The 26,774-nt window shown below is 43.5% G+C and overlaps 1 protein-coding gene across 3 annotated transcripts in view; it reads left to right on the forward strand.

Moving 5' to 3' along the window:
* HNF1B (HNF1 homeobox B) overlaps window positions 1-13,511 on the forward strand; it is an 84,497-nt gene extending 70,986 nt beyond the window's left edge. For all 3 annotated transcript variants that reach the window (XM_036765714.1, XM_036765715.1, XM_036765716.1), the window contains exon 9: window positions 12,758-13,511. In XM_036765714.1, the coding sequence (XP_036621609.1) occupies window positions 12,758-12,778 (21 nt within the window). In that variant the 3' untranslated portion in view covers window positions 12,779-13,511. The remainder of the gene's footprint in view (window positions 1-12,757) is intronic.
* The last annotated feature ends 13,263 nt before the right edge of the window (window positions 13,512-26,774 follow it).

Genomic DNA, 26,774 nt, shown 5'->3' on the forward strand with positions numbered 1-26,774 from the left:
GGAGCATTATACTCAGTTTTGCTGGGTAGGTGATTCTTGGTTTTAATCCTAGCTCTATTGACCTCCAGAATATCATATTCCAAGCCTTTTGATGGCTTAATGTAGAAGCTGCTAGATCTTGTATTATCCTGATTGTGTTTCCACAATACTCAAATTATTTCTTTCTGGCTGCTTGCAGTATTTTCTCCTTGATCTGGGAGCTCAGAAATTTCACAACAATATTCCTAGGAGTTTTCTTTTTGGGATTTTTTTGAGAAGGTGATCTGTGGATTCTTTCAATTTCTATTTTACCCTCTGGCTCTAGAATATTAGGGCAGTTCTCCTTGATAATTTCTTGAAAGATGATATATAGGTGCTTTTTTTGATCATGGATTTCAGGTAGTCCAATAATTTTTAAATTATCTCTCCTGGATCTATTTTCCAGGTCAGTGGTTTTTCCAATGAGATATTTCACATTATCTTCCATTTTTTCATTCCTTTGGTTCTGTTTTATAGTATCTTGATTTCTCATAAAGTCACTAGCTTCCACTTGCTCCAATCTAATTTTTAAGGTAGTATTTTCTTCAGTGGTCTTTTGGACCTCCTTTTGCTTTTGGTTAATTCTGCCTTTCAAGGCATTGTTCTTCTCATTGGCTTTTTGGAGCTCTTTTGCCATTTGAGTTAGTCTATTTTTTAAGGTGTTATTTTCTTCAGTATTTTTTGGGTCTCCTTTAGCAAGTCATTGACTTGTTTTTCATGGTTTTCTCACATCACTCTCATTTCTCTTCCCAATTTTTCCTCTCCTTCTCTTACTTGCTTTTCCAAATCCTTTTTGAGCTCTTCCATGGCCTGGGACCAGTTCATGTTTTTCTTGGAGGCTTTTGATGTAGGCTCTTTGACTTTGTTGACTTCTTCTGGCTGTATGTTTTGGTCTTCTTTGTAACTAAAAAAAGATTCCAAAGTCTGAGTCTGAATCTGAGTCCATTTTTGCTGCCTGTTCATGTTCCCAGCCAACTACTTGACCCTTGAGTTTTTTGTTGGGGTATGATTGCTTGTAGAGTAGAGATACTTTGTCCCAAGCTTGAGGAGCTGTGCTGCTGTTTTCAGAGCTTCTTCTACACAGCAAGCTCTGACACACCAGTGTTCCTTCTCCCCCAAGACCCACCAACCAGAATTGTGGCCTAGATCCAGGCAGGGCAAATCCGCCACTTAATTCCTCCCACCAGGTGGGCCTGGGGCCAGAGGCCACTGTAGCTGTAGCTCTGGAAGCAGCCTCAGAGCTGCATCACCTCTGCTGCCCCTGGGGCAATGGCCAACCTGGAACTCCTTTCACTCTGTCCCCGCAGCTTTTCCCACTAACCTTCTCTGTTGTCTTTGGTGTTTGTGAATCGAGAAGTCTGGTAACTGCCACAGCTCAATGATTCAGGGCCCTGTGGCCTGTTTCACCTGGCTCCCAGTCGGGTTGGTCCTGGTGTGGCCCATGCTGGGCTCTGCTCCACTCCCCTCCCACCTCCGTGGGATAGACCCTTCCCAGTGACCATCCAGGCTGTCCTGGGCTAGAGCCCTGCTTCCCTCTGCTATTTTGTGGGTTCTACAGCTCTAGAATGTGTTCAGAGCCATTTTTACAGGTGTTTGGAGGGACCTGGGGGGAGCTTAAGCAATTCCCTGCTTTCCAGCCTAGATAAATCACTTTTTAAAAACCTGCCATTTATACAGTGCCTTAAGGTTTGTACATATTTTATTTTGTCCCCACAACAAATTCATGAGACAGGTCCTTACAATAGAATAAAGACTGTGACTGTTCCTTTTCTATCTTGGTATCTCCTATGCTTAGTATAGTGCTTAGTATACAGTAGGCATTTAATAAATGCTCAGTCAAGCAACCATTAACCAAACACTTCTTAAGTTTGTGTTATGTGCCAAAGAAGCATCAGGAATGATACAAAGATAAAAGCAAAACAGTACCTGTCTTCAAAGAGCTTACCTTCTAAGATATTTCCATTTTGCAGATATGGAAACAGATCGAGAGTTGAAATTTCTTGTCTATGGTCACACAGCTAGGAAGTGGCAGTGGCAGCATTTGAACCCATGTCTCCCCGCAGGGCTCTTTTCGCTACACCAGTGAGCTGCCTTATCCAACCTCTCTGGGTCACATCTTTCCCATCTGTCCAATGGCAGGCTTGGGCAGGTGATCTCCAAAGTCTCCCCTCCCCCCAATTCTAAGTCTCTAAGATTCTCTGACAGATGTCCAGTTTTTAAAGTAAGGTCTTGCTATTGTGGACAGAGCTATCATTCTGCCCCACAACTGCTACCTATGCACATATCCCATGCCTCCCCTCCTCCTCCCCATCCCCTACCTAGCTGAATGCTGGGATGGCTCAGAGCAGATGAAGGAGAAGCCGCACCTCTTGAATGGGCATAGATAGTACATTGTAAATCCCATGTGCCTGAGGAAGAGGGGAGGAGTGTGTGTGTGTATGGGGCAGGGCTTGGATTACTCAGGAGTGGATGGAGGGTGAAGAGAGAGGGTGTGTGTGTGTGTGTGTGTGTGTGTGTGTGTGTGTGACCTGAGTTGCCAGTCTTCTCTCACCTAATAGAAGGTGAAAGCATCCGTTTCAATTCCCTGCCCTCTGACTCCTGGGAGATCTCCCACCCTTTGCAGTGTGTAGGGAAAACATTTGTCTCTGCTCACAAATCTCAATCAAAGGGGCAGCCAGGCATGGCCACACTCCTCGGGTATACCACTTCCTTTGAAAGGCCTTATCGGTCTATCTGCCAGTTGGTCAGCCCTGGCCTGGCCTGCGATTAATTATTCTGTCTTCCCCAAGTTGACTTTGATGCTTGCTTGTTGAAACATGTCCTTCAAATCCAGGAAATGTTCTCTTAATCAAAATACTCTGAGATGCTCCCCGGGAGAGATGGTCATCAATCCTCACAATGGCTTCTCCACTTGGCTGGACAAGGTGACCAGCCGACCTTGAAAGGCTGAGCTGGTCCAACAGAAATGCTCGAATTTCCCCTATTTGGATTTTGTAGACTACCTCTTGCCCCTAAAGACCCCCAGATGCTTTCCCTTCAGGATTGCCTTCCATTGCCCATTTATTTTTGTTTATTCATCCATCCATCCATCCATCCATCCATCCATCTATCATCTATCTATCTATCATCTATCCATCTATCCATGTATCTGTCTGTCTGTCTATCTGTCTATCTTTATTTGGAGTCAATCAGGGTTAAGTGACTTGCCCAGGCTCACGTATCCAAGTGTCGGAGGCAAGATTTGAATTCAGGTCCTCCTTAAAGGGCCAGCCCTCTATCCACTGTGCCACCTAACTGCCCTCATTGCCCATTTTAAAAGCTACCAATGTAATTATTAATGTCATCATCATTACCATTGTAGGTTTTAGGGTCAAGATCAGTAATGGACATGAAATCCATAGAGTCTGCTGCCTTTGGGAAACTCCCCTCAAGGATCTTCAGGGGCTCCCTTTTGCCTCTGAGGTAAAACACAATATCCTCAGGTTAGCATTTGAACTCCTCCACAATCTGGTTTCCACCCACCTTCCTTTCCAGGCCTACTGCGTATTATACACACCCTTTCAGCCACTTTCCACTGCAGTCTAACTCACCCACTGGCTGTTTGCTGTGTGTGACTTCCTCATCTAGAATAAAACTCCTTCCTCTTCTCCTTAGAGAATCTCTAGCTTATAGCCCAGGTGTCACCTTCTAGATGAGGCCTTTCTTGATTCCCCCTTGCCCCAGTCAGTATTGTCTCCATCGTACTGTGATCAGAAGATCCTAGGGCTAGAGCCGGAGGGGAACTTAGGAACCATCTGGTCCAACTTTCTCACTTTCAGATGAGGAAACAGGCCTAGGGAGAGGAAGTGACTTACCCAAGGTCACACAGCCAGTTTTGTCAGAGGTGAGGCTCGATCTCAATTTTTTCTGGCTCCGAAGCAAACTCATTTATCCTCTACAGCATCTTGTTGCATAAAAACAATAATAACCACAACACCGCTGACAACAACAACCATGAAGGAGGGACTGTATCACCGTAAAGTGAATTAGGACCAGGTCACTGACACTTGAAATTTCAAAAAAAGTGATAACTTTTGGAAACTCTTTCCTTTATAAAGTAACAGTGACATATTCCTAAACTACATATCCAACCCCCTGAATATTCTTGAGAATCCAGCAAATAAACCTTACTGGAGTCAAAGTGCCATCATCGACAGAACTGTTGTCTACAACCACTCTGGACTATAGAAATTTAAGAACATTTTAAATATTGTCATACTAGATACTTTTAGTCTCCAAGACATGAGATAAGGAGCTGTCAAAATACAGAAGAAAGTAAAACCATTTAGGAACAGAATGAAGTCCACTGTGTCCATATCATCCTGTCTATTGGAGTCACCCAAAAGATCCTTTCAGAGTCTAGAGAAGAGGAGCCAACATCCCAATTCACTTATTCCTTTACAAAAGCCACCCTTTTATCTACCTCTACTGAAATGCTCCAATGCACTGGTGATCTCACAGATTTAGGACTTCCCTCCAATGATGCATATTGAAGCCCATTCAAGCTGCCTCCTCTTGTCCATGTCCTCTGAAAAATTGACTACATAGGGCACATCCAACATGCGGAAGGAATCCCTCATTTTCTGTCCACATCATGAGGGTTCTTTATTTCTGTCGATTTCATGAGGGTAGCAATGGAGATTTCTGGCCATCCATCCATTATCTTTCTTTCTCACCACATGACTAAGCCATCTTCTCTTCTTATCCTACAAGTCATTGATGATGTGCTTTACTCTTGTCCTTCTTTGGAATTTCCCAAGGGTTGTGTGTTGCAGTCTGCTCACACCCACCTTGTGTCTTTCCATTGCCCTCTGTACTGCTCAGTTTTAGTTCTTAAGAGGTATTGGTATTCCAAATCTTGCTATCAAATAGCAATGACAATAAAATGTTTGTATTAAAAAGATGAATCTTGGTGCATATGGGAAGCTTGGGGTTGGTAAAAGTGGTTTGTAATTTCCTGAAAGCTATTTAGCCCACTCTCCTCCTCCTTCACAACTCTGGGCTGAACTCATTGTTCATCTATACTGACTGTCCCAGATATAAATACTGTTGGACAAGCTCTACTGGGTGTCCATTCAGAAGTGTGCGTTGAAATCTGGACATTCTTCATCTATTTGGTTTTCCTTATGTGGATGGTCAGGTCAAACTCCTTTGAGCCATTGCAGGTCTCTTCCAAGAAACTCTGCAGTATCTTGGGAGAGCTTGATACAACCAACACAACAGCAACCACAACCTGGAACATGGACCTCACCATCCTTTCTTGGCCTGGACCAAGCAAGTGGTTACTGGATTTCCTCCATCACAACTGAGAAGACTTTTGGCAGAATACACCTCCCTGTTTTACACCTGGCCTAATGTTTATTATCAAGGGTTTATTAAACAAGGTTGGAAGAAATTAAAACCACGTGGGAGCTGGATGAGGTGTCACTCCTACTGTTCCAGAGCTGCTTTCAGTGAGCCTACAGAAGATGAGTTAACATCCCAGTATTCTTATTCAATTACAAAAGCAGTCTTTTTTTCTCCACCTGCATAACAGTCTACAGAACATTAACTTTAAAAAGAAGACCAGCTGGATAGTAACTCGTCCTCCGACCAAAAAGATGAGGAGATAACAATTATAGTAGTAGCAATAATAATGATCATAGTTGAAACTTGCATGATATTGAAAGGAATACAAAGCACTTTATATACGTTATCTTTTTGGAAAACAGAAAAGGGACAGTCTTCTCCTTAGCATCGCCCTCTGTTCTGTTCTAGATACCAATCCTGCTGCCATCTTCTTTTATGGGTGGGGCAAAGATGTGGACAGACCAATGGGTGATGGAGGAGTGGAGAGCAGAATCTTGAGTTCTGAGAAAGATCCTCAAGAGAAATAATCTTTTCTTTTCTCTGCTTTTCTTTCCTTTCCTTTTTTCTTTCCTTTCCTTTCCTTTCCTTTCCTTTTTCCTTTCCTTTCCTTTTTCCTTTCCTTTCCTTTCCCTTCCCTTCCCTTCCCTTCCCTTCCCTTCCCTTCCCTTCCCTTCCCTTCCCTTCCCTTCCCTTCCCTTCCCTTCCCTTCCCTTCCCTTCCCTTCCCTTCCCTTCCCTTCCCTTCCCTTCCCTTCCCTTCCCTTCCCTTCCCTTCCCTTTCCCTTCCCTTCCCTTCCCTTCCCTTCCCTTCCTTCCCTTCCCTTCCCTTCCCTTCCCTTCCCTTCCCTGCCCTTCCCTTCCCTTCCCTTCCCTTCCCTTCCCTTCCCTTCCCTTCCCTTCCCTTCCCTTCCCTTCCCTTCCCTTCCCTTCCCTTTCCCTTTCCCTTTTCCTTTCCCATTCCCTTTCCCTTCCCTTCCCTTCCCTTCCCTTCCCTTCCCTTCCCTTCCCTTCCCTTCCCTTCCCTTCCCTTCCCTTCCCTTCCCTTCCCTTCCCTTCCCTTCCCTTCCCTTCCCTTCCCTTCCCTTCCCTTCCCTTCCCTTTCCTTTCCTTTTTCCTCTTCCCTCCTCTCCTCTCCTCTCTTCTCCTCTCCTCTCCTCCTCCCTTCTCCTCCAAACAATTATTAGGTTCCTGATATGTGCACAGAGAATGATAGAGAGGATAGAGTGCCCACTTGGGAGTTAAGATCTGGGTTGAAGTCCTATCTCTGACACATATGGCTGTGTGACCCTGGGTAACTCACTTCTTAGTGTCCCAAGCAACTCTCTTAGACTATAAGTTGCAGAACAAGTGGTAACTGGCACAGGTAAAAGTAATACCTTCAACTGGCATTCCCTATGGCATTGAATGAAATCACAGGTCCAGTCATGCAAGACACGCTGGGGAGATGAAACCAAAAATGAGCAAGAAGTTTACATTCTACTGGGCATGGGCATAATGTTTAATAGCTAATACTAAAAGAATCAAACAGTGAACTAATATTTATAAAGCACTTGGTAAATCTTAAAGTATTATGGAAATGCTAGCTATTAGAATTATACAGATAAGATGTTCTTAAAGAAACCCCAGGACACTGGTTTTGTCCAATCTGTGTAAACCAAGAAGCCCCTGGCACCACTGGGCTTTCACTGCCCTCGGGAGTTGATTGGTTTTTTTTTTTCTGGAATGAATGTTTTCATCTGAATTTCTAAATAGGCCAAATCATAATAGTTATTGATGGCCACCACTCAGCTCACCATCCTTTTTTTTTTTTCAAGATGTTGGGAGAAGTTATGATGTAGTCTCTCCTCAGTAGTCCCTGCTCTAAAGAAGTCTTCCCAAGCCACTGGGAAGAGATAGAATAAAGAAACTGTCATGGAATAGCTAAATCTCTCGGCCCCCCTTGGGACCTGGGCGTGGTAGGCCACACCTATAATCCCTGGTATTGGGGAGGCCGAGGCTGGTAGATTGCATGTATGGCTGAAGCCAACTGGGTAACTACACTGTCTGGCAACAATCTGGGGAGGCCCTGGGAGCAGGGGCTGCCTAAGGAGGGACAAACTGGCTCAAGAAATGGAGCAGGTCAAAACTCCTATGCTGGTCTGCCCTGGAGTCAGCCATGTGAGTGGCTGCAGTGTAGCTAGCATGAGCAAGAGAGGAAGACCCAGAAGATAGAAGGAAGAGAGGGAGGGAGGGAAGGAAAGAAGAAAGAAAGAGAAGGAAGAAAAGAAAGGAAGGAAGAAGAGAGAAAGAAGAGGAGGGAGAGAAGGAGAGAAGGAAGGAAGAGAGGAAGGGGGAAGGAAGGAAAGAAGGGAGGAAGAGAAGGAAGAAAAGAAAGGAAAGAAGAAGGGAGAAAGAAGAAGAGGGAGAGGAGAGAAGGAAGGAAGAGAGGAAGAGGAGGGAAGGAAGGAAGATAGGAAGAGAAGGGAAGAAGGATAGGAAGGAGGAAGGGAGGAAAGAAGGAAAGTGAAGAGAGGGAGAAGAGATAGAAAGAAGGCATATAGGTAGGTAGATAGATGGATAGATAGATAGATATATGGCTGGATAAAGGCCAGGTTGTCAAGCGTCTTAAAAGTCAAACTTATGTTCTCTGACTCCAAACACAATGCTTTTAAATTTCCTAAAAAAAGCCAGGGTATCAATTCTGCTTTTTCACTGACAATTCTAGTGATTATACTTTTGAGTAATAATTAATATTTAAATAGTACATAAAGATTTTGAAAATCATTTTCCTTCTCAATTATCCCCCATTCTCAGTCATCTCAATCCATCCTCAATCATCATCAACTGATTGTGATTTTACAGATGAGAAAATTGAGGCTCAAGTGACTTGCCTGGGATCACACAGCCACTCAGTGTGGGAATGAAACCCAGGTCTCCTGCATGCAAGTCCAGTGGTCTAGCCACTATGACACCCTCTCTCTTTTAGAGAGAGATTTCTCTACTAGACTAGAAGGCATCATGATGGAGTGGTTTAGAGTCTGGAACAACGGGGTTCAAATCCTGCCTTGAATATTTACTCTCTATGTGATTCTGGGCACATTACTTAAGTTTTTTTGGCCTCAATTTCCTCATTTGAAAATGGTGGGGGAAGGGTTTGGACTGCATAGTGTCTGAGGTTCCTACATCTATGACTCTATGATTTAACCTCTGAAACTACGTAACCTTGGACAAATCTTAATCTCTCTGGGTCTCAGTTTCCTCATGTGTAAAATGAGGGTGTTGGACTAGATGGTCCATTATCTAGATAGTCCTCTGAGGTCACTTCCAACTCTAAATATATGATCCGGGAGCTCTTTCTAAACTCAGACCTTGCATGGAGAAAACAGACAGACTCCCAGGACCCTATCGGGCCAGTTTTTAGGAGCCTTGAATGTGAATTGTGTTGTTCAGATAATAGAATCCTAGATGTAGATCTGGAAGGGAACTTAGAGGTCATTTATCCCAAACCACTCATTTTATGGTTGAGGAAACTGGGGGCCAGGGGATAAAGTGACTTAGCCGAGGTCACATACATGGTAGAGGGGAAGCTTCTTCTTAGAATATTCTTCATTATTCTTAGCCTTCAGAAGGCAGCTTGGGTTTCAAACACACACACACACACACACACACACACACACACAATTGTCCATGAGTGACCATCAGAACAATTTCCTACTCAGGTTCCTGGGAAACAGCCTCCTGGCAGACTGGAAGCAGACTCATTTAGCCAGTGGTGACCTGAGTCAACAAGTATAGGCAGGCCACAAGCTGGCTCCTTGGTCTGGCTTTAGATTCTTACCCAGCTGTTGCTGCTGCCCCCAGTTTATGGGGATGTCAAGAGAGTGTCTACAGGAACAAGTCACTCATCAGGGATGGTGAAAATAGACCTTGAAAGTCTACATCATAAATCCCTGGCATTTTACAGACTCTTTCTGTAACACACACACACACACACACACACACACACACACACACACACACACACACACAACCAAAAATTATAGGATCCTCGATTGAGGAGGGACCTTCTCAGCGGTCGTCAAGTTGAATCTTTTCACTTAACAGATGAAGAAACCGAGTCCCAGAGAGGTTAAGTGATTTGTCCAAGGTCACACAAGTAAATATAAGAGAAGGAATTTGAATCCATCTTCTCTGACTCAAGAGCCAGGGCCATTTCTGTTGTACTCTCAACCTGTCTAGCTTCTAGCTGATTTCCCTATGTCTCTCTGAAAAGGAGGAAGGAGGCCCATTTAGCCAATGGTTCTTAAATTCCTCCCCCTTCTCCTTCACAGGACGTATGGCAGATCCCTAGGATTAGAATTTCCTTGACTACTCCTTCCCTATGTTGGTCCTCATGAAGGCAGGAATGGATTTCCCATCTATCCAGTCCTGAAATTTTCCTTCTGAAACCCACCAAGGCATTCTTGGGGCTGGACCTCCAATTTTCCTGGGAATACAGTGTGTCTCTTATCAGATGTTTTTGTTTAGACTTGGAGGGGAGGCAAATAACTTCGGTTCCTTTGACAACATTTAGGGCCCTGCTGCCATTTTATTATGTCAGCAAACATTTGATAGCTGGGAGGCCCATCCCTAATGACAGGTCATAGAATCTTGCTGGCGTCTCCTTATCTATCCCTGGTGTTTGCTCTCCTATTGAAATCTGCAAGGTCGCAAGCCATTTTCCTCCCCTACACCTAAAATCTGAAAATTGGAGAGAGAAAAAAATCCCGATAAACTCTCAGGGGGGAATGGAGTGTGGAGCATGTAGGAGGCAGGACAGAAAGGGAGAAAGAAGACACCAGGGGTGTTCCAGAGGGCCAGGACTCAGGCCTAAGGAATCTGAAAGGCCTAGAAGTCAAACTTTTCCCACAGTTATGCATCCTAACTCACTTTCCATGAGGAGGGAGGTAATCCCTCCCTTAGCAGAGGTGGGTGACTGTGGGTATGGGCTATTGTACATGTTACTCTCAGACAGGACTGGTGTGTTGGTTGAGTTTGCTAAAAGGCTTATATTTTTCTTTTTTCTTATTCTAGATATAAGGTGTGACTCTCAAGAGTAGGAAAGATATATTTGAGAATTAAAATGATTAGCAGTTAGGTAGCATTGGGCCTGGAGTCAAAAATCCCTGAGTCAAAATCCAGCCTCAGACGCTTACTCACTGTGTGATCCTGGTAGATTACTTGACCTCTTTCTGCCTCCATTTCCCCAACTGTAATATGAGGATAATGACACTACTTACTGTGCAGAGTTGTTGTGAGGATCAAATGTGGTCATATTTGTAAAATGTTTAGCATGGTGTCTGGAACATAGTAGGTGCTTAATAAATGCTCATTCCCTCCCCCCAAAAAATGAAAAAAAAATCCATAAAAATAAGATTTTTTTTTTAAGAGAAAAATGAGGCCAGAGACTCTCTTCCTCCTCAACAGAGTGTTTGGAACTGAGAGGAGATGGAATTTGCCCTGTGAAGATTATTAATCCCTGTCAGGGGCCTCCATGAATTCTTGGGAGAAGAGGCTGTCAGGCCTCCGGCCGAACAGAACCTTTAGGAGGACCACAAGTCAGGAAGCAAAGATGGACACAGACTAGCAATCAGATTTTTTTTTTTTTAATTCATACCTAGGAATTTATAAGTGTAGGGAAATCCACCAATGCAGCTAGCGCTTGCTCTGTAACTTACACTGAGAATTCTGTTCAAGCGATCCACCTAGTGTCACACAGCCAGGATGTGTCAATGGTAGGACTTGAACCTGGGTCGCCCTGACTCTGAGGTCAGCTAAGTGAGTGATGAAATAACAGGAAGAATGGAAGGGGAGGAGAGGGGTTCCCTGAGTCAAAATCTTCTAACATGGGCCTGCCCTGGGCAGTAGAGGCTGCTGCTTCAGAGGGTGATGTCAGAGATGGTGGTTATCATCCATGATTCTGACCTCCCCCATCAGCTTCTTCACCCTCTTATTTCTAATAGGGTGACAAGAGTTGCAGAAACTACATCCTCCATCCTTTCTTGGCCTTTTCCCATTGACTCCAAAAATTTCTCTTCAAGAGAGAATCTGGTTTAAGGGGCTTCCCTGCGCCTGTGCTGAGGTTTCCAGAAAGAGCTGGGCCAAAACCCAAATAGAAAGGGGGCAAGAAGAGCTGTGCCAAGACTGCTAGCCCTATGTGCCCTAGTATGGGCCAGCCTCTAGGAGATGAGGCCTGCCCCACACTCAGCCCCAACCTTGAGTCCCTTGAGCACTGAGCACATACTGTACATGGAAAAGAAGTCCCCCAAAGCCCAGGGTAAAAAGTACAGTTAGGGAATGAGTATTTTAAAGTTTCTATCAATCAAAGTCCCTACCTGAAAAGGTCCAGAAGAGCTAGCCAGCTCCTGACTTTCCATCTTGTCCCCTGGCTTCCCAGAAGCCTGGTTTGCATGCATGGTAGACCATCAATAAATACTTGATGGCTGATTGATTCTAGTAGAAAGTAAGCTCCCTGAGGACAGGAACTCCCAATCTCTCCCTCCCCACCCCTCTCTTTCCCCACCTTCTCTCTCCCTCCCTCTCTCCTTCTCTCTTCCTCTCTCTCTGGCTCCCCCTCCCCCTCTCCCTCCATCTGTCTCTCCTTCTCCCTCTCCCCCTCCCCCTCCCCTTCCCTCTGCACCGCCCCGACCCGTTTTGTCTTTTTCTCTCTAGTGCCTAACACATAGGCAGAGGAACTGGGTTGGTGATTTCCTTGGTATGGTGGTGGGTTCCCAGATGAGGAAACCCTATCAGTGTAAGTCAGCACCTTCTCTGTAACTCAGGGCCTTAGAGAATTGCCTAAAACACTAAGAGGTCAAATGACTTGCCCAGGGTCACCCAGATCATATCTGTCAGTGGCAGGATTTGATCCCAGAGCTTCCTGTTTTTGAGGATGGCTCTCTCTCTCCCTCCACTGTGACTGGCTACCTCTTACATTCATATTCTACAATTTATTTTCTCGCAGTTTTTCATGACATCTGCTCACTGATTATATAGCTGTTCTAAAGAAACCTGGCCTACGGTAGGCACTTAATAAATATTTGTGGTTGGAGGATCTGGGTTCAAATTCCTTCTCTGATGCTTATTCCCTGCGTGAGCCTGAATGTTACTTAACATCTCCCCTGAGCCTCTGTTTCCTCATTTGTATAATGACAGCATTGGACCAGCTGGCCCCTGGGGTCCCTTCCAGTTCTGAATCTATGAGTCTAGATTTAGATTTCTAGATTTAGAATCTAGATTCTAGATTCTAGGTTAGTTTTCCAAGAGTGCATTGGAAAGTCTTACTCTAATGAGATCATACCCCTTGTTGACCTAATTTCTTCTTCTCTCTCCAGTGTCCTCTGCAAGCCTGGTGATGCCCACACGTCACATTCTCTGTGCACATCAACCAAGGACCCTATTTCCACACCATCCCTCGGCTAACCACGGCATCGGAGCAGTTGTTACGAAGCACAGTGAGCTGATGGGTGACATTGAGAGGACCTGACATCTCTTCCGTGCCTCTTGGACCGATTCTCTCTCTCTCTTTCCTGGGCTTGTCCTGTGGCCTAGTCCACCCCTCCCTTGGTGTGGGGGGTTTGGGGAGAGCATGGGGGGGTGGGGGCTCTGACCAGAGACTGTCCCCTGCCAGCAGCTGGGATTTTGCTTTCGTTTCCTGCAGTATTGTGTCCACGCATCACAAAGATGCTGAGTATTCCCATTTGTTCTGAGCAATGAGAAAGGGAACAAGGCTGGACAAGCTGCTTGCTCAGAGCTGCAGAAGAGGAAGAGGAATTCCCTGCTTCTTTTAAGTTATGGTCCTTCATCGAACAAACTGATGGAAAAACAAAAACAAAAACTTGAATCTGTTACTGAGGTTTCAAGAGGAGGAAACATGTGCTGTTGAACTGAGCCAAACACAGTGTAAATATCGGCAGACTCTCTCCCCAGCCTGCCCCCAAATGATTCCGAGATTTCTTTTAAAGAAGTAAATTCGTCCAATGGTTGTAAACTATAAACTACTGTAATCAAGTGCAATTCCCTTAGGATTCCCCCTCCCCACACTCCTTCCTCTATACTTAATACTGGATGATATTTTAATTTCCTTAAGGTCAGAACCAAGGGATTTGTTTTTTTTTTTTTTTAAATCACTCCCATCAGAAAATAGTCCAAACCCAGGCTTAGGGTTGTCATGACATTCCAGAGGACCCTCCCTTTTTCTTCCCTTTGATCCCCCAGAGCTAAGACACTTACTGGTGACTGAGTGATTTTCTGTGTGACTGCAGGTGACAAGTCACCTGACTGGAAGTCACATACCGAGTTCCCAGGAAGGGCTGGGCCTAGGGTCAAAGTACAAAACGCACCTCCTTGAAGATACTGGGGATTTGGGTCATGAACCCCAAGAAACAGAAGGGTGGAAGAAATGGATGTTGGATCTCAAAAGCAAAAGCTGACCTTTCAAAGCCTCCCATTAAAACATTTTATCTTAATGATTCCTTGCCCAAAGAGCCTCCAGTTCTGGCCTTGACACTCCCTGGTCTTGGTGCCACTTGGTACCTAGTTTCCTCTTCCTGTTCCCCTGCCCTGATCTCCACTGGGAATCTTAAAATCATGGATTTGAGCTAATTGGTGTGCCAGGGAGCTGTAGGGGGTGGGTGTGGGGGGAGGTCAGGTTCTCTGTGTTGTTCTGTCTCTAGGCACAGGGCCCTCCAAGCCATGTTTACATTGTCTTAGCCACTGGCCTTTCTGCTAATGAAGATTTTGTTCCCACAGTAGAGCTCAGGCAGGAGCTCTGAGGGGGGTCTGGCCAGGGCAATGAGGCATTACCAAGAGTCCCTAGCAGGGGTGCCTAAGCTGACTCCTCTTCTTTCTCTGCCGTGTCCCAAGGCAGTCGCATGAGTGGAGGGCAGGAAATAAGCTAGGTCACTTCCAAAGCAAATAGAACCAACTTTTTTGACTTTGGTTCACAGGAACACAGGAAAACCAAAGCAAACCCAGTAAGCCACTTTGGGATTGTGGAAAGAACAGTGGTTCTAGAGACCTGAGTTCAAATCTTGCCTCCTACGCTAATTGGACAACTTTTCACAAGTTGCTAAATTTCCCCGGGACTAGATTTTCTCATTTCTAAGATGAGGAGTTTTGACTGGTTGGCCTCTGAGGTCCTTCCTGGGTCTAGATCTATGATTCCATAGATGACTGAAAAACTTTATCCAAACCGTTTGTTCCAACATCTCGTCTGACTGGCCCATCAAGCTTTTCCCAGGGTTACTAATAAGGAGGAAAATGAGTTTATTTGTGTTTCTTGTCCTTCCTCTGAGCTCTCCCTGGTGGGAATGCTAACACATAGCAAACAGACCAAGAGACAACCAGAGAAAAGAGAAGAGTAAGGTCTTGATATTCCACCATCAGGAGACTCAGCTCCACAGATAATCCAGGACTAAGGACTGAGGAAGAACATGGTGAAACAGACCTTGTTTCCTGAGCTATCTTTTTTTTTTTAATCTGTAATGTACAGTTCACATGATAGCTTGCATTGATCACTTTTGCATGGTGAGAGCACAGAGCTTTTCTTATGGGCAATATAGGCAAAGTGAAATATTTATCGATGCCTCCAAGCCTACACACAGCCCCGACCCCTAGGGAACAAAAAGTCTACTGGGAATGCTGTAGGGAGAGACAGAGGTTAAGGCACTCATCTGGTATCACATAGCCAGAGTATTTTAAAACCAGGACTTGAATCCAGGTTTTCCTGGCTGTCCATTGTGACCCACAGTCTTTCATATGTGATTCATGGTGATGCATTGTGGCTCACAGTGGCCTGGCACATAAGTACTTAATAAAAGTGGGGGGCTCTGAAAAGAGCCATTGTACAGTAGAAAGACCACTGGCACTGGAGTCAGAGGACTTGGGTTCAAATAGACTTCTGATACTTACAAGCTGTGTAATCTTGGGCGAGTCATTTAAACTTCTAACCTCAATTTTCTTATCTGCCAGATGGGAGAGTTAGATTAGTTGGTGGTTTCTAAGGGTCCTTTTGGCTCTAAATTTTTGACCTTCTGATCTGACCTCTGACACTTACTAGTTGTATAACCTTGGTCAAGGCCCTCAACCTCTGAGCCTCAGTTTCTTCCTCCTTAAAATGGATGATGACCCTTACTGCCCTTTCTGCCTCTAAATCTAAAATCCAAAGACATATCCAGCTTCCCAGCCCTTGGGGAGGGGCAGTAACCTTGAGGTCAGACTTACTTCATTTTTAGAATAGCAACTATTAACTTTTTGTTGATTTTTTAGCTGTTTAGAATTGTATGTCCTCCATGGGAAGGAAGCCTGAAGGACTTGTCAGCTCTTGATGGGAATGTCATGTGGATATAGCCTGTCCCAGGTCACCTAAGCTTCAGGAGAATACTCTCCTTTTACTGGGGCTGCAGTGCTCTTTTCTATCATTCTCTGCCTTCTTTCATTTCCCTTTCCTGGGACTCCTGGCTTCTGAACAAGGTCAGCCATGCATCTTGTGGGAAGAAGTAGGGAAGGAATTCTATCATTTTATAAGATTATTTGATCAGACAATCATGAAGGTGGAAGGGGCCTACAAGGTCATCTAGCCCAACCACCCTCATTTTACAGATAAGGTAACCAAGGCCCAGAGAAGCTGAGTTTGCCTGAGATCACAGGTAGTAGAGCATCTGATATTTGAACCTAGGTCCTGTGACTCATTGGCTTAGCCCCAACTTAAACCAGGAAATGGAGAGGAGAAAACTGGTGAAAAACTGGAGGAAACTGACAGGGAAATGGAGAGGAGGAAACTGACAAGGAAATGGAGAGAAGGAAACTGACAAGGAAATGGAGAGAAGGAAACTGATGAGGAAATGGAAAGAAGGAAACTGACAGGGAAATGGAGAGGAGGAAACTGACAGGGAAATGGAGAGAAGGAAACTGACAGGGAAATGGAGAGAAGGAAATTGATGAGAAAATGGAGAGCAGAAAAATGACAAGGCCCTACAAAAGAGATTTTTTCACTTTAAGTCATAGGGAGTAGGAGAAGGGTTGGAACCAAGTCTCATGAGATCAGAGTTCTTCCCTTTTTGCTCATGCAAACTGCAGTCAGCCCTCACTTATCTCTGTGTGGACGATCTACTAGGTGGATAGCCTGGGACAATTTTAAAGCCTAGGCTGATTTTTCCCTGGCCTTCTAACCCCTCCCAGACACAGCCTTTACTGGCCACCCCCCCCTTCCATTGTCTGGAATCCAAGAGAATGCCGCTGACTCATTTGAATATCAGGGGGTGCCAACTAGAATCAGGAAAGTAAATCGACTTTAAAAAAAAATCATATAATGCATTCCAAAGCCAAATAGAGAAGCTTTCAGGATTTTCCCTTCCATTAGCATAGATAATGGGGAGTCAACTCTCTTTGTTTCAGAGACAAGGATGTAGAGAAGCAGTTTGAGCCATTCTGTGGTTCTTGAGTCCCTCTGTGTGCAAGCCTGTGTCAACTGTGTACCCAAGGTGTATGTTGTCTCATCCAAATAGTTTTTCCTTTGTGTTTCTTGACTGGTATTTTTGTAACATTTAACACAGAGATTTAGAGCTGGTAGGGACCTTGGAGAATGGGGAGTGGGTGGAAAGTCATGTAGTCCAGACTTTTTATTTTACAGATAAGGAAACAGAGGTCCAGAGTGGGAAAGTGATTTGCCTGGGATCACTAGGCTGAAATCAAACTCATATCCTTGGACTCTGAATCAAGGGCTCTTTCCCCTGTACCAACCTGCCTCTAATTTCAATGCTTTCTAAAGAGGGTTCCAACCAACTAACAAACATGATCCTATTTATTGCTGTGGTGTCCAGCAGATAATGTGGTTTCATTTCATCCTAGTAAGATGAGTAAAAGAGAGACTGAGGGTGGGGGTCAGAGATTAAGGAAAAAAAGGTAAAGAACTGACAAGTGGCCAAGCACCTTAAACTTGCACTGAAAAAAATTAAAAAAAAAACAAGATGAAATGATGACCATGTGATTATATAAACTCTAAGATGGAAGAGCTGAAGCACTCAAGAAGGACTTGGAGTGGTACTGTTTTCCTTCTTGAAAGATGACAAGAAGCAAAAGAACTCAGTGGAAGCCCATGTCCAGTGTCTGTTAAAGGAAACATCTGAGGCCATCGTTGCCTCTGCAGATCAGAAATTATTCCAAAATGTTACCCATCCTGATTTGCTCCAGGGAATAAAAAAATTCTTGACCCTCGTTCTCATATTCCTTGCGCATCAAAACCTGTTTTGCGTTGTAGAATCGATGTCACTTCCCTAATTGTTGCTTAATTCTCAACCATGTCACACTAAGAAGGGACTTTCATGCAAATCCATAATATTTTTGACCTATGGGGGGACGTCATACAACCTAAGCAAAGGAAAGGAGCTGTCTCTGCTGGGCAGGTACCAAATTGACAGTGGCCCCATTAATCACAGGTTCTTGTGTTGTAGATGGAAACCTGTTTGACACATGCAAATGAGCCTTTGTGTTCTCTGGGTGTGTGTAAAATATAGGTCTATCTACTGCATAAAGTTTTCTAAAAGGGAGAGTAATTAAAAGTAGGGAGGACAGTATTATATGTGAGAGAAATCAAAGCTCTCTCTCTCTCTCTCTCTGTATGCCACCAGCCTGTACTATCCAGACACAATACAAGTCATTGCCTCCTTTATACATACATGATGCCACCTTTCAGTGAGTGCTATTCCAGATTCCAAAAGGCAGCTTTGCCACGTGGTCTGCTAAGAAGACATTGGGGAAGAGAGTTAACCAGCAAGAGGTTGGAATCTAAAGTTCACTGAAGAAAACCTCTTAGGAAGATATGTCCTTTGTGGATCAGAAATTATTATTTAAGGCACAAATTCAGACTATTACAACAAGTCTATAATCACATCTATGGGGGTATCACCTTCAACAATAGATCACAAGCCTGCTTAGCCTGTGTAGTTCTTGTCCATGCGCTCCCCTAGGTCTCCTGCAGAGGGGTTCACCCAGGATGCTGAGGACCTTACATGACATCCAAAATACCAATGTCAAATACAAGATGTCCATCAGCCAACCCTGCCTTTTGCCAGTTCCCTTGTCTGCTTGTGCATTCCTTGGATGACATCATTTACTCTGCTTTCTTTATAATTATTTATTATATGCTGTGGCTTCTCATACCTACCATATTCCTTTTGATTGCTGGCTGGAGGGAGGCTCATTTTTACTTTCTTGGAGACCATAATGTTCCCACATCTCACAGTCACAACAACAACCCTGGAAGAACCCTGGCATTAGAAAAGAGGGACCTTTCTCTAGAACTGGATTTTTTTTTTCAAAACTATATACAGATAGCTAGGGAAAGAAGGAATAAGAGAAAACCAAACTCAATTTGATTTTTATATTTTCAAATAGATAAAAGGATCCCAAGTTACCATGAGAGAGATTTGTGTGACATACATTTGTTTACAGAAATGTTGTCATTGGTTTGTCGTAAGAGGACTGGGTACCTCTTGGTTTTTAGAATGCTATGTGATGAAAAAAGACTTCATGTAAATATCCCTTTCGATGGTAAAACAGTGTCATCCAAACTTTTGGATTTTCAAATTTAGAGCTTTTTTCCCCTGTAATTATTAAAAGTAATACTTTAAGAAGTATTTTGAGGGTATATAATTTTATAATGCCTGACACCAAGCACTGTTATTTTTTTTTGTAGGGGGGAGAGGAAGATGCTAAAGGAGGAATGGAGAGGGGAGGAAGAAAAAGGAGGGCAGTAGAAAGATGGCTGAAGGTGGACAGAGAAGAGGAAGGAAACCATTGTACTAGGAGCCATGGTTAACCCCTTCCAAACCCCTTCTGTCCTTCCCCACCAGAATTAAATGTCCCTTTCCAAATGTCATTATTATATCTATTAATGGGAACTCAGGGCTTGCGGGTTGATAGAGTTTAATTAAGTTAGAGTTTGCAGAGACCTCAGAGGCTATTTAACCTCACCCCATCATTTTATAGATGAGGAACTAAGGCCCATGGAGGGTAACTTGCTTCTAAGGTCACACAGCTAAGTAAGTGTCAAAGTAGGTTTTGAACGCAGGTCTTCTGACTCCAGAGCCAGATCTATTTCCACTCTACTCCACTGCTCCCAATATGGTAGCTTTTTCACACTTACCTCCAAATGAGAGTCTTCTATTGGACTATGCTGGCTGGAGAAAAAGAGGCTGTGAGTGGTTCTCTGACATGCCCTGACCTGGGATTTGGATCTTCATTGCCTCTCACCCAAACCCAGACAGTGAATAAGCTGATTTTCCATTCCCTTTCTTTTTATTTTTGTACAATGCCCAAATCTCCTTTCTCAAAAACACTCTCATTGTTTTATTTGTTATGCCACTGGTAGGTTTCTTACTTATTAGGATCAACATTTCAGAGAAGGTACAATACAAGGAATAAATAAATGTATTTGTGTTCAAGACACTCCTGGTTTATGGAAACCATTACTAGAATGCTGAATAACTAGTGACTTTGTTGCTCATAGGCATAAAAAAGGACTGGCTTCATTTAGCCTTTTTGTTATTTTTTCCTTGTTATTTTCCTATTTTGTTATTTGCCTACAAATCAAGGAGCATTATGGGAGCTTAGGGGTGGGTGGATAGGTGAGGGCTCCTCATGACTTCAGTGAAATCCATAAAATAGGTTTTAGGGACCACAGCCTAACAATCAATCAAGAATTTACCAGGAGTTAAAAGGCATTTTCTAACTTCAGGTCAGATGCTGGCTTGGGTTAAGGCTTTCTTTTGGGTCAGAAGAACAGACTTAATCTTAACCCAGTGCATTCTGCTGGCTTTTGTTAGCTATCTGACTAGGTATGGCTGATTGTCACCCCTCTGCTGTACCCCAAAAGGATCTATGTGTATCTGCAAGCAACAGCATCACTAATTGTTCAGTTTTCTGGCCAGCACTCTATGGATGCTACTGTGCCCAGGGTTAACTTTAACCAAGGCAAGAGTCCCAAATGTTTTCTAGTGGTAGAAAATGGCCAAGTGAGGAGGACATTTTTTCAATTCTAAGAAGTCATTCAAGAGGTGATTAGGCAATAAAAATAATAGCTAACATTTATATAGTACTTACTACGTGCCAGGCACTGGGTTAAGTACTTTACAATTATTTCTTATTTGATCTTCACATCTTATTATTATCCCTGTTTTACAGATGAGGAAACGGGCAAAGAGAGGTCAAGTGACTTGCCCAGGGTCATACAGCTAGTAAATATCTGAGGCCAAATTTGAACTCAGGTCTTCCTGACTCCAGGTCTGGCTCTCTATCTAATGTACCACCCAGTTATACTTGTGGTTAGAGGAAAGGTGAAAGGTAGAAGGGCCCAATCCCCAGCTACACTATTCTTTGCAGGTGAGAAAGGTCCATAAGCTTGCTAGGTGAAAGATTTAGCTGCAGGAGAAAGGAGAAATGGAGGGATAGGAATTGGGATCCTGCAGCAGTGCTTGGTGGCTGACGGCATCATCCTGAAAGAATCCAGAGTAGACTGAGCTTCAGAAATGATTGGTCACCGACTGAAACTCTAGCAAGTCCCCAGGGTCTGTGAAATGGGTGAGCCTGGCAATGCTTCTTCATTAAGGAAAGTCCAACTCTCTCCACCTTCATCGTGCATATATTTGGCCCCCACACCCCAATTGCAAACATTCCTGGAGACCACACCGTAAAGATGACCAGATTACAACCTCCCGGTGGACGGGGACCGTGTCACAGACATATTTATATTTCCAATAGTGCCCGCATTGTTTCTTGCACGTACTGGGTATTCAGTTCATGTGTATTGAATTAATAATAATAATAGCGAGCATTTATATAACACCTACTGTATGCCAGGCATTGTGCTAAGCATTTTACAAATATTATCTCATTCGATCCTCACAATGACCCTGGGAGGTAGGTGCTGTTATTACCACCATTTTAAAGATGAAAAAAAAAACTGGGGCAAACAGATAGTAAGTGACTTTCCCAAGGTCACACAGCTAGTCATTGTCTGAGGCTGGATTTGAACTCAGGCCTTCCTGACTCCAGGTTCAGTATTCTCTAATGAGTAAATGAATGAATGGATGTTTCCAGTTGTATTTAAGACTAAGCACTTTCCAGTCTGTTTCCCCACCCCATGCTCTGGCCCACTGACTGTCCTTCCAAAACCATTCCATAAATCATACCCAGACATAATGACATTTGGTCTCTAGGTCTCAGGACCCTTGGGTCTAGGTGATGGATGGGTTACTTCCCAACCAAGAGGTCACTGGAACTGAGCATAAGATTCAGATATGCAGGGCCCCATGTCCCAGATGAGCAAGGGGCAAGGCAGAGCATGTGATATTTGTATTCTGAAACTGCCGAGCTCCCTCTCTTCCCCAGTGTCATTATGTTTGTGAGTGGAAGGTAATTTTCCTGTTACTCAAGGACTCTTAATCTGCCTCTGATTGGCTTGTGGGAATTGTTTTATGAACCAGAGCTGAACTGCCACAGATAGGAGATGTGGTTTGCTGGGCAGTAGTTTGCAGGGCAGGAAATTGCTTTACGGGGCATGGACCATTCACCAGAAACACCTCTGGGAATGAAAAAAAAAAAGGGAAAATAAGATTCCTTAGAAGGAAGGTCCAGTCTCCTGGTGCTTGTTTATATCAGCAGCAGCCCAAGTTCCTGGTTATACAACATGGCAATGTCATTTTCTATGGGACATCTTTGCCTCTGAAAGAATAAACACATTCTTCCCTCACTTACAGAAGGATTAGCAGACATCTCACATTTGGAGGTGGCTCCATGGTCTTAATGTTGCACAGATAGGACAATAAATGAGATAAGCTGCCCACCTATGCCCCGTAACCAGGGGTAAATTGAAGTCAGATCAAACTAGCTCTCAAGAGCTGCATATTAAATTTTCAGCATGATCCCTTACACTTCAGAAATTGGCATATGCCACATTTACTTGTTGATTGCTTAGATTTAAGAAAGTGATGGACAAAATGTTAGCAACGCAAATTAAACTTAAAAGTGTATTGTGAATATTTTTTCTTTTTCAGAGAGCTGATTGTTAAACATTTACCAGCACACCGCTACCCATAACCAGGCCAGATGAGAGTACAGAAATGAAGTGATCAACATACATTTGTTAAGCACCTACTATGTGCCAGACACCAAGCTAAACAGTGTGATGAAGCCAAAAACAACTGTTCCCAAGGAAAGACAATGTGTACTTAAATGAATATAACAGTACACATACAACTCTTGCAGGGCCCAGGGTTGCTGAGGTGTTTGCCCTTTCTCTCTCCCAATACAGGCTCCAGTCAGCTTTGGACCCATGAGGCATGGGGATTTGAGGTTAGTCACGAGGAAGCCTACCTCTTGAGAGGATTTATTTCTAGATGGTGGAGCAACGAGAGCTAGAATGACTCAGATGTCTCACTACTATACTGGAAAGGGACGTGTGTGTGTGTGTGTGTGTGTGTGTGTGTGTGTGTGTGTGTGTGTTTTCTTAAAGCACCAGACTGAGGAATGGCTAAGAAATATAAGGAGAACATACAGTAAGTACATTTCTCCAACCCAGCTTCACAAGAAGAGAGTTGGGAACTTTTAGACACTAGGAAAGGGGTCCAGACAGAAAAGCCAGCCCCAGAGTGTCACCACTGTCATCATTGTAACAACTAAGATTTATATAGCATTTAAAATATACAGGGCCCTAAGCGCTTAATAATTAATTATCACTTTTGATCCTCACAACCACCCTGGGAGATTGGTGTTATTATTATCTCTATTCTACAGAGGCAATCTGTGGTTAAGTGACTTGCCCAGGGTCATGCAGTTAGTAAGTGTCTGAGCCTGACTCCAGGGCTGGTACTCTATCTACATCACCCAGCTACCATAGTTTTCAGAAGCCTTACAGTTTGGTGACCAAGGGCAAGTCCAGAGCTTAAAGCAAAGTTTTGTGCCAAGGGAAGGGTATGAGGACTTGGACCAGAGTTAGCCAAAGATGCCTAGAGCCTGCAGTGAGCCTGCTGGGACCCTGAACTGGGGTTTGGGAGCCTGGAACTAGGAGGGCAACAATTAGGCAAGGTTCTGGGTCAGACTTCCCCTGGCACAGATCACTCTAGGTAGGTGCTGCACAATGGTTGGAACCATTCATGAGGTCCTTGATGAATGGAGGCATTATCATCAATACTCCAGATAAAAGGGGGGTGAAGTCCTTTGGACAGAGCACCCACATGTAAGGGTTTGATTCTCCATGTGGACAGGAGAGGAAGGAGGGAGGGAAGGAGGAAGAAGGAAGGAAGGAGGAAAGAAGGAATGAAGGAAGGAGAGAAGGAAGGAAGGAAATAAAAGCATTGCTCAACTGGAACTGGCCAGTTGGGTCCCCAGTGGGGCAGCTACTACTACTCATAGATTGTTGTTCATCCTTCCTTCTCAAAGAGGTAATGTCTTGATTTGCAAATGAAAGTGGATTTAAGAGAGGCAGGGCTGTGCAAAGTCATCAGCCTCACTCTCTCCTTCAGTTACCCCAGTCCAGTGACAAGACATAGGTCAGGACAACTAGGGATGGAGATCAGTACCAAAGAAGTGCACAAAGTCCTCATTCAGGAAGCAGGGTTGGAAAAATAAGTTAAGACAAGAAAATGTGGAGAATAAAGAAATATTATGGAGCCAGACAGCTTGAGACACAAATCTAGAAGATGAGAATAACATCACAAAATCTGTAAAGCAAAGCCTCAAAGAAACTCCCCAATTTGCCAATCTGTATTGGAATTCTTGGAAGAAAAGAGTTTAAAAATGAGAACATCAATGAAATTAGAGTTCCAGAGGAAAGAATTAGGAGAATAAACAGTATAAACAGTATAACAGAATAAACAGTATTTAGTATATGAGATACAAAGCCTTCAGATAACAAATTCTTCAAAAATTAAATTGGTCCAGACTAAGAGTAGTGGTTCCCTGAGACAATTAAAAAAAAAAAGAACAAAATCAAAAGGTTGCAAAAATATTGGAACATATGAAGTATCTCAGTGGTGTTCTGGGAAATGTTTAACAACAGGTTTTCCAGGAAAAATGTATCCATAGCACACCTTATTTATTATTAAAAATATTTCACTTTTCCCCCAGTTACGTGAAAAGACAATTTTTGTCTTTACAAAGGATGGGGGCAGTCAGGCAATTGGGGTTAAGTGATTTGCCCAGTGCCACACAGCTAGTATCTTGAGGCTTGATTTGAACTCAGGTTCTTTTGACACCGGGGCCACCAGTGTGTACCTAACTGCCCCTCAACATTCATTAAAAAAATTTTTTTTTGAGTTCCAAATTTTCTCTCTTTCCCTCATCTCCTCCCTCCTTGAAACATTAAGCAATTTGATATAGGTTATACATGTTCAATCATCATAGCACATTTTAAGTTCAATCTGCATTCTTAACATTTTCTTCATTACTTAAGTCTAGGCAACCATCTAAATAATATCATTCAATGCTGATTTGTAGCATTTGCCAATTTCTGAAATTTTTGTAATGAAATTTTAACAATCAGATAACTGTTGGGCTGCAGTATGACCCCCCCCCCCCCATAGTCTGAACCAGTGGGGGAAATACCACATGGCTGAGATCAAAGATCTATGGAAGAGGTTGGAGTTTGAAATGCAAACCATAGGCTACAATTAACATTGCAAAGGAAGTAAGTGTGGATGTAAGGGGAATGGATTAAGGGTCCTATTGTGACTGGATGAGAGAGTGTGGCTAACCCAGCTCTGCCTCCCTTAAATCCAATTTTGGAGCAAGTCAAGACATCACCTTCCCAATGATTGGTCTTCTTCCAAAATGAAGGACGGAACAAGAACAACCACCACCACCACAACAAGGTTCTATCAGGAACAGAGCCTGTAGAAGAGCTCTAACCCTTCCCACTTGGGCTCACAACCTCATAGCTGTACAAGGCAGCAGAAAACAACTTCCTTCTCAACTTACCATGTTAAAGTCATTACTGAAGTGAGTTAAGGAAATAGGCTCTCTGGGTAGATGGGGGACACATTGCCTCTCACTGGAGCTCTTATAGCAAAGAAAGGCTGGATATTGATATTATTATCAGGTTTACCTAGGAGAAAGTAAAAGTAGATAATTCAGTTCAACTTGTTAAGGACCCAGGATGTGTGAAGCTCTGTGCTAGGTGGTAAAGATGAAAGTGACTTAGTTCCTGCCCTCAAGGAGTTTACATCCTCTTGAGGGAATGTTATCCACACTTTAAGCAAATGTAAAGCATATGCAAAATCAGGAATCAGGAAAGGCAGGAAGTGTCTACTAGGAAGTGTCCCTGGAGCTGAGATTTGAAAGCAGTTAAGGATTTTAAAGAAGTATGAGTGAGGAAGGGAAGTGGCAAGCACAGGAGAGGCACATCTGATGCAAAGATACAGGGGCAGGAGAAGCAGTGTTAATACCATAACTACAGAATTGGAAAGAAAAACAACTTTGAAAGACTTAAGAATTTTAATCAAGGCAGTGACCAGTCTGACGGACTCTAGAGGACTGAGGACAAAGCATGCTTTCCACCTCCTAACAGAGAAGGGGTGGACTAGGGGTGCAGAATAAGACATATGTTTTCAGACTGGGACATTGTACAGATTTGTCTGCCATGATTATGCTAAAGGCTGCCAAGGAAGGCTTTTGAATCTGGGTTCAAATCCAGCTCCTGGAACTTATTAACTTCACGACTCCAACTAAATTACTTAATCTCTCTGAGCTAGTTTTCTCATCCACAAAATGGACATGATAATAGTTGCATTATCTATACTTTCCAGTATTGTTGTGAGGAAAGAGCTTTGTAAACTTTCAAGTGTCGTATACATGTGGACTACTGATTTTTATAGTAACATAAGATTATTTTGAAAGTTAAGTTAGATGAGAAAGCAAATGTGTATGTATGTAAGTAGGTAGGTAGATGGGCATTTTGCTTTCATCATGTCCAGGATTAGTGGTTTAAGAAGATTCTTCTTCCCCAGGGAGGGATTAGGAAATATTGGTATTCCCATTTAATAAGTGGAAAGACTGAGGCCCATGTTTTAAAAGTAAAGGGATATGGAAGAGAAAGGGAAGCAGGAATAAGAGGAGAATGAGGAGGAGGAGAAGACAATTTAAAAAGCATTTATTAGGGTATTACTATGTCCCAGGTATTGTGTAAGCCCCGAGGATACAAAGAAAGGCAAAAACAGTCCCTGACCTCAAGAAGCTTTACATTCTAGGGGGTGTGAGTTTGTGGGTGTGTGTGAGAACCTGGTAGCAAAAAGAGGATGAGGAGGAGAAGGAGGAGGAGGAGGACAAGAGGGAGAAGCAAAAGAAGGAAAAGAAGAA

The sequence above is a fragment of the Trichosurus vulpecula genome, chromosome 7, assembly GCF_011100635.1.
Source record: "Trichosurus vulpecula isolate mTriVul1 chromosome 7, mTriVul1.pri, whole genome shotgun sequence".
NCBI classification, from domain to species: domain Eukaryota; kingdom Metazoa; phylum Chordata; class Mammalia; order Diprotodontia; family Phalangeridae; genus Trichosurus; species Trichosurus vulpecula.